At 54.3% G+C, this 8342-nt stretch overlaps 1 protein-coding gene across 1 annotated transcript; it reads right to left on the bottom strand.

Annotated features, from left to right (window-relative positions):
* Positions 1–2057: 2057 nt before the first annotated feature.
* LOC135577617 (SUN domain-containing protein 3-like) lies at positions 2058–5851 on the bottom strand. Its single transcript, XM_065047749.1, has 7 exons — positions 5845–5851; positions 5491–5699; positions 5017–5101; positions 4519–4634; positions 3515–3682; positions 2905–2997; positions 2058–2213 (listed from the first exon to the last, which is right to left on the bottom strand). The coding sequence occupies exons 1-7, from the start codon at positions 5849–5851 to the stop codon at positions 2058–2060; spliced, it is 834 nt and encodes a 277-aa protein (XP_064903821.1).
* Between the last annotated feature and the right edge of the window lie 2491 nt (positions 5852–8342).

The raw sequence follows: 8342 nt of genomic DNA, 5'->3' as shown, positions 1-8342 counted from the left end.
CGGCCCTGGCCAGGGGCTCTGGGGCCAAACGAAAGAAGCTGTAGCAGAGAGAGGGAGATGTGCCCACTCCTTCCATGATGAGGAGGGAGGGGGAGAGAGGGGAGTTTGATCCTGCCACAGAAGGGTCACCCTAACTTTTCCCTGGCTGAATGCTTATAATAAATGTACTGCATATTTAGAAAAATAGTGCAGCTTTAGTTTCTACCAGGAGGGTGCGTTTTTGTGCCATTGACATTTCACACATATTATACCAATTTATTTCTTTTCCCTGTTCAGTTGCTTTCTACGCATGTCTTGTTCTGTTGATAGGGAACCATCCAGAATTTGTATTTAGTTTTGATATTGTTCGGTCAGCTGCTAATCCAAATTAACTAATCTTTAATTTTCCAGTGCTCCCCTGTTTCATCCTTTGGCAGGTGATGTTCTTGTCACCAGGTAGAACATCCTTCCCACATGTAATTTGGATGGTTTCTAGCTGATCCACGGTGCTTCATGTGTTCTAACGTCTGCCTTCTCCACCATGTGGTGATGGATCTGTCTCTGTGTTTGTGTGGCAGGCGTCACATCAGCAGCATTGTCCCAGCCAGGTCACTGCATCTCTTTCTGTTCTCCCTCTGCTGTCACCATGACTGTACCAGCGCTCTGATGTGCTTTCTGACCTCATGGACCCTCTGGTCCTGCCTCCCTCCTGCTGGTCAATCCTGTTGCTGCAAGAGAAGTGGCGACCCGTCAGTGTCCCCTCTGTGGCACCTGGACCTTCCAGAGCTGGACGGCTGGTGGGAACTGTCACCATCAGCCAAGGCTCTGTGTGAAGTCTTCTCCTGGCACAGGAACAGCTCTGGCTGTGCCTGGTGAGCACCACGCTGCACCACGGAGAACAGCAACACTGGTAGAGTGGGGCTCTATGGTCTCTATGGGGCTCTACGGGTCCCTATGGTCTCTATGGGTCCCTACGGGTCTCTATGGGTCCCTACGGGTCTCTATGGGTCTCTACGGGTCTCTCTGGGTCTCTGTGGGACTCTCTGGGAAAGTTGACGGGGGGACCCATCAACCCCAGCAGCCCTGGGCCCCACCAGGGCCCAGTTCAGCAGCCCTGGGCCCCAGCATGGCCCAGTTCAGCAGCCCTGGGCCCGAGGCTCAGCCCAGGGACAGCCCCACAACCAGGGTCAGAGCGGTTCCTGCTGCTGCCCCGAGGGTCACCAGCCCCAGGCAGCCCTGAGCCAGAGTGCAGGTGTCTGAGCTGGGCTGAGCTGGAAGGGGCTGCAAAACAGCTCATCGGAGGAGGCGATGGAAGAAGGTGCCGTGTGTGTGGCACCGGGGGTGAACCGACACCCTCAGTTTGGTATCTGGACCCGTGCTGGGCTTGCACATGGACTAAGCCCCAGCTCAGAGCACAAATTGCTGTTCCCAGCCCTGGGTGCCAAGCGCTGGTCCTGCTCTCTCCTCCCTGGTACGGCCCGAGCGCACGACTGCCCTGCCTGCTCCTGCCTTGGGGCTTGGGGAGCTCGGGTCAAAAGGAAAGACAGACTCGTGTGGTTATGGGATCTCTTAAGTGTCCTGGGATTGCTTTGCTCTGTAACGTTCCCACACTATTAACTCAATATGTGCCCAGAGAGGCAAATAAGTCCATGAACCCACTTTCCAGTTAAGGTTTCCTTCTCACAAAAACCCACACTTCCATTTTCTCATCGGCAACAGACTGAAAGATGGAAGCTGAAGCAGCACGTGCCTCTTGTGAAAACAGGTAACAACAGATGGTTCCACTCAGTCGATCCTTAGTTGCTTCTTGCATAGGAAAACTGTCCATTAATTTAATCTCTGGTGTCCAGGCAGGGCCTTGCTGATGTTCCTGTGTCACAGCAAGAGTGTGGATGTCAGGCTTTCTGCAGATTTGTGACTGAGTTTTCCTGTTTCTTTTAATTAGGACAACCTTGCTGCGGACTCCTGAAGTCTCCCATAAGCTGGTGGGTTTAGAGAAGGACGGGGAGCTCCAATGAGCTCAGGGAGGACCAGGCAGCATCACAGGCAAAGCAGACGGGAACTCAACTGGGTGAACATTAATGGAATTTATTGACAGGTGAAACTGCCGTGTCTCCCCCGTCTTTTGGCGGATCACCGTGCACCCTGAACCGATACAGGCAGGTGTAGTCCGGGTGGCCCCAGTTGCTCAGCACTTGCAGCCTGATGTAATTCACGACCCCAGGGAGCTCGTTCTGCAATGACAAGAAGAAACGAGTCGCCTTTTCCTCTCTGGCACGTGAGCACTGACAGAAGTGTCGCAGCAATGGCCTCGATCAGCAGCTTCCTTCCTGCTGCCCCGCGGGGGCTTTGACCTGTGGTGGTCCAGATGTTCTTATCCTGCTCTACCCCATTGGGCCATGAGAACAGCAAAGGAAGAAGCAGCTACCAGATGCCTCAGCAAATACACTGGAAAGTTCTCGCCTGCTTTGAGGCACACGTTTCCACCGTCAGAAGATCCAGTGCTGGTGTCAGTATAATGTCTTGTTCCCTTCTCCAGAAAGCCACAGAAACAGAATGGCCTCCCTGTCACTAGTCACTGCCAGCACCAACAGAATCCTCAGGAAGCCCAGTATTTCTGGTCTTTAAATGGCAGAACAGCAGTCATGCATCCTACAGGATGTGGCCGCTTGTGTGCACTTGGGGTCTAGACAGTCAAGCTGATTCCAGCTTCAACTGTGGCACTTCTAAGCACTAAGCACCCAAAATGAAAGAGAAGACCGGCAGTCCAGACATCTCCCACCAGGAAGTTAAAGCAGAAGAAAGGCCAGTGTGGCACACACTCAAGGACAGGGCTGCCTGTAGCCCTTTGGCAGGGAAGCCTCTGCCCATCCAACTGCATTTCTCCTCCTCTCCTACAGTTCTCCTCCGTCTTTGTCCCCATACCTTCAGCTGGAAGGTCTGACTGGGATTCAGTGGCGCCAGGAAAGTGAACTGTCCCAGGAACATTCCCTGCTCCTCGTGTTCTTCCTTGAAGCCCTACAGAAAAACAGGGGTGGAGAAAACAAGAGCGTCTGGTGCACCATGGGAGACTGAACTTCAGTCGGTGAAGTACGGGGTTATTTCAGCTACATAGTCCAAGGATGATGAGCACAAGGAAAAGACTTAAGCTGCAGCTGGGCAGCACACTACACTTGTCTACTCAACAAGTCCAAGCTGGAAGTCCGAAAAGGAGCAGACACTCCCAGTGAGAGGGAGGTAACCTCAGGATCACAAATGCCACTGGGATTGGAAGCCAAGAAGGTTTAGGACCATGTACTGTTCAGCTCCTTTTCCTTGTGGCTCCTGAAGTAGCATCTTGCCTGAGCAGCTTTTTGTTCTTGAGTGGTACATTGAATAAAAGAGGAATAAAATGGGAAGGGAAAGACTCCAAGGACCCTGTTTCTTCTGAGAGTCAGGAGGAAGCTTCAGGCCACTGGACTCTTTGACCCGTCTTCATTCCCTGCTTAGAAATGCTGTGCAACCCCCAGCCCCCAACTCCAGAGAAGTCACTTACGTAGACAGCAAAGTCCTTTGGAGCTCCGGAGATACTTTCTCCGTGGAACGCTGTCCCTGAGACATGGTCCATGGTGACTGATCTTGGAATGACTGGCACAGAGAGCTTGATGAACACGTGACCCTGACTTCCTGGGAAGGGCCAGCAGTTTCCAGGATAATTTTCTGGCTGAAAGGAGAAGAAGAAACTACATTGACGTGGAGAAGGTTGCCCTGGCTCTCATTCCTGCCATGAGCATCAGAGGATTAATAATCATTTGGCCAATCAGTTCTGCTCTGAACCACAGCCAGTGCCTTCAGTCGGACTCTGTGGGTACCGAACAGAGCAGCAGCTGTGAGAATTCACGTATCACAAAACAATTCCGCAGAGAAGCCCTTCGATGGCTGGGAGCTGGGTGTGCTAGTTGTAGAATCTCAGTGGCCTCTCCCAGTCCAGAGCCCTCACCAAAAACAAGCCAGGGTTGGTGTGGCTCAAAAGCCCCTGCCCAGAGCAGGGGGCAGCTCTGGGCCCACCTGGATGAACCTTTCCTGTCAGGGGAAGCACTCGCTCCCTCTCATCCGCTCCCACCTCCTTCCACTGGCACCAGCCAGCTCTTCAGATTGTGCAGGCAGCTCAGGAGCAGGGCCAGGACAGCTTGAGAGCCCAACATGGGACCCTCCAGCAGTGCAGACTCTCAGCACCTGCTGTTGCTCAGTAAGAACACATCCCAGAGCTCTGCAGGCTCCTCTGCCATTCTCCTCCCGTGCCGTGCTGACAGTTTGCACAGCGAGTGGGCAGACACAGACTGCAGGAGCAGCCTGGCCTGGCAGAAGCTCCCGCGTAGAACCTGGGGCACTTTGGGAGAGGAAATACTCAGCAGGAAGACACAGAAGGAAAGCAGGTCCATGCAAGAAGGAGGCAGGAGAAGAAGCTTTGAGGATCAAAGATACGGGGAAACGCAACTCCGAGAAGCAGGTGTGGTTCATTATCCTGACCTATGTTTTACTGCTTCTTGGTGCTCCTACCTCCAGAATAAGCTCAGGGGACCTCATGTAGTCCATCAATGGCAGGGAATAGAAGAAGAGTTTGGCTTTGGCGTTCCGGAGGGATGGAGAAGTTCTGGAATGAATGACAGCAGCCCCTGGAAATTAAAACATGAGCAGAATCATCAGGCAGTGTCAGGAGGAATATTGCACTGTTGACTTGGAAAAGGTTTCTCAGTTATCATCTATGTCCCACAGTTGTTTCCCCTCTTTCTTACTAGCACGGCCTCTCTGGAACACACAGCAAGGTGTCACTAAAATGTCGTATGGGGCCGTGGAAAAAGACAAGAACGTGAACAAGGCTTTCTGAGCTTCCCATGGGGTCTGGCCTGTTACACACTCTGTCAGTGGGTGCACTTTTAGGGCACAAATTGACTTCTCGTCCCTTCTCTCCCACCCCAGGGCAAGTTACAACACCCATCTTGTCAATCTGGACAGGAAGAGCTTTAGAACTGGTTTGTATGTACAATGTCACGGCACCTGCTGATTTCAGGGCGTAATCTGGCATCGGGACCTGGATTTCCACCAGATTCTCCAGGGCTTGATTGATGATCTCCTGAACAGCCTGGGAAGGAACACAAAGGACAGTGCCTGTTAGAAGGAAAAGGAACGAGGCAAGCAGCTCCCCTGCAAGGCCAGCCAAGGTGAACAGGGACAAGGCCCATCTCAGATGCAAGGAACACCCAAATTGCCTGGAAGGTCTTTCTCTCCAGTCCTCCTTTGCGGAGGACTCGAGATCTGAATGCAGAGGAAGGTACAACTCAGACAGCTGTCATTCCCGTCACGCTCTCTTTTCCCCATAGGGACGTGTGGAGCAACAGGAAAAGGAAGTGTGGCCATGGCAGCACTTGTTCCAGCAGCACCAGCCTGTTGGCTGTGACAGGGAATGGAGTAGGATACGTGCCAGAGGGAGGATAAAACCCCTGAGCAGATCCTTCTGCCTTGTACCCTTACCCATCCGGTAAAGCCTGGGAGCTTTGCCTGCTTCACGCCTTCCTGTAGAGCCTGCTCCGCAACATCCTTTGTGCTCCAGCGCAGATGGTAAAGCTGTTCCTGGAGCTTATGGAGCTGGTCTGGCAGGGACAGGGTTTTGCTCAGGTCTCGTAACTGTGCTGCGGTGCTCCAGAGGCTTTCTTTGCCAAGTTGGCCCAAGTGGTAAACACCTGTGGGACACACACCAGAGCTTAAAACTTGGTCTAAGGCTGGGTTATGCCCCAGGATGCCTGCTCCCCTTTCTGTGTCTCTCTCAAGTGCCCTAGTTGTCTCTCATTGTCTTTGACAGTGGCCATCACAGCATAAGGGCTTCACAACACATGGACGTTCTCTGCCCTGGACTGTGCTCCTTGTCCTGCAGAAGATTCTCAGCCCCTGGGGCAGGAGAGCTCAGCCACGGCCTCTCTCTGGGCTGAAGAGACCTGGCTCAGCCCTCCTGGGGAAGGCAACTCAGCCCTTCCTCACCCACACCCGTCCCGCTGGAGCAGGGACTGGCACAGCTCTGTGGGGACTTTCTGCTCTTGGCTGAGCTCCTCTGCTCACAGCGGGGGAAGCGGAACAGGGCAGGATGGAGCCCCGAGTACCTCCTAAAGCACCGTCCTCAGGTCGGAGATCTGCAGAGACTCACCGAAAGAGAAGATACCAAGGAGCAGCACCAAGGTTGTTGCCTTGAGAACCTTCATCGTCCTGCAGAGCAGATAAAGAAAAGGCTGGTGAAGCTGGCGGTTCCCATGCAGATCAGCAGCAGACTGGAGAGCAGCAGCATGGACTCAGCCCTTGAGCCTGGCGTTCCTGCCGTGTGCATTGGCTTGGTCCTGCACCAGCTCCAGTCACTGCTGGAGGTTTCACCAGCTGCACCAGTGGGGGATTTGTCACGGCAAAGATTGTTTCCTTAGGGACAAAGGGCTCAAGATCGACTCCAGACTAAGAACAGGAGTTGCAACAAGAGCTGTGGCCACAATTCACGTCTGTGGGGCTGGAGAGGGATTCTTTGGAAATGGAAGGGACAAAACGAACGCCTGTTTCTCCCGCCCAGCATGTGATCGGCACTTGTGCTGCTCCTGTTCTCCACCCTCTCAAGAGAACGTTCAGCCTGTGCCCCTACAGTCCATCAGCTGCCAGGGGGGTGTGTGTCTCCCCTCTCGCAGCGTTTCTTTAGCAGCTGGGTTATCTCTGGCCCTTCTCTTGGCAGAACGGCAGACAAATGCAGACTGGAAAGAGGGAGGGAGGGCTGAACGTCAATGCGTGCTGGCAAGCAACGGGCAACCAAGGAAGCGCCAAAGAAACTCCGGTGTCTGGGCCCTGCTGCCCTGAGCCTGATCTGCCAAGACACAGCACACACCGCTCTGTAAGGGGGAAATTCCTCCTGCTTGTTCCAGGAGGCTCTCAACAGGCTCACAGCGACACTCATCAGGAATAAACAATCCCTTTTGTTCTCCTAGAGAACTCCTTGCACCCCTTTGAAGACTTTGAGCCCCTTTCCTAAGGCAGAGCCCTGGTGAGGAGCTGACCAGGCTTCCCAAGGAAACCTCCTCTGTCAGGAACACAAGTCAGACCCACGGCCAACAGAGGACACGTTGGTGTCCTTCTGGTCCCCGTGGAGAGGAAAACCAAGCAGGCTGAGGGACAGAACCCACCCTGCAGAGCACAATACAGGACGGAGCTGAGCTCTCACAATTACTGCGGCAGGCTGTGTCTGGGCAACCCCTGGGACTCTCTCTGTCCCATCCAAAATGGACCTGTCCCTCATTCTGCAGAGATCAAAGGCTTCTGGGCCCAGCCCTCACGTTCATGAAGAGACTGAAAGGCAGCTGCTGCCTTCCAGCAGCTCCAGACCCAGCTCTCAGGCTGCCCTCGTGTTCCTCTCCTGCCCACCCTCCACCCACCCCAGCTGACGAGGTAGAAAACACACCTGGGGAAAGGGGAGGAGGAGTTTTCAAACATACCCGTTCAGACGTTCAACCTTCTCTGTGTGTCCCTTGGTACCTGCTGAGGTGCAGGTAACAAGCATCTTCCTTGCTCAGGAATGAGCCAAAAACTCTGCGATCTCGGTTCCCTCAAGATCGAGAGTGACCGAGGCGCAGGGAGACCCCTGGTCTTATCCCCTGCTGTGCCGACCTCAGCGCTGACGCTGCTTTGTGACACAACGGCAGTGGCTGATGTCACAATGGAAGAGGCTGCGCCACGTCTGGAGGCAAAGTCCAACCTGGCAGGAGCGGGTCTTGCAGTCCTGTCTGCAAGGGACATCTCCCCCATGAGGTGACGCTGCCTCGCATTGGTCCCCTGGGCCGTCACTCTGCCCTGTTTGGGGCCCGCCCTTCCCTGAGAGTGGCCTCTGATTGGCCCCCAGCTAGTCAGGCTGCTCAGATGCAGTTCACCTGAAGTGACGCTCTCTCTGATTGGTCACCCGGGCTGTCACTCTGCCCTGGTTTGGGCCACCCTTTCCCTGAGGTGACGCTGGCTCTGATTGGTCACTGGCTGCTCAGGCTGCTGCAGTGCAGTGCCCGCCCCTCAACTGAGATGTGACCTCTGATTGGCTGTCTGGGCTGGCACTCTGCCTGGGCCTGCCCTTCCCTGAGGTGACCCTCTCTCTGATTGGCCACCTGTGCTGTCACTCTGTCTGGCTGTGTTACCTCCATGTGGTGGCCACAGCAGAGGAGGAGACGAGGGTGAGAGGCACCAAATTCATCCTCAGTGCCGCAGGAGTTTTTCCTGACCTTGTGCTGACCGTTGATGTCGGGCTGTGCACGATCAGCTTTTGTTACAATACTGCCAGCGCCTTCTGCTTTGGTAGAAATGGTTTCAGAAGCTGA

Source organism: Columba livia, unplaced genomic scaffold (genome assembly GCF_036013475.1).
Source record: "Columba livia isolate bColLiv1 breed racing homer unplaced genomic scaffold, bColLiv1.pat.W.v2 Scaffold_127, whole genome shotgun sequence".
Classification (NCBI taxonomy): Eukaryota; Metazoa; Chordata; class Aves; order Columbiformes; family Columbidae; genus Columba; species Columba livia.
Note: the sequence above shows the minus strand (reverse complement) of the source record. Positions and strands in the feature narration are given on the sequence as shown.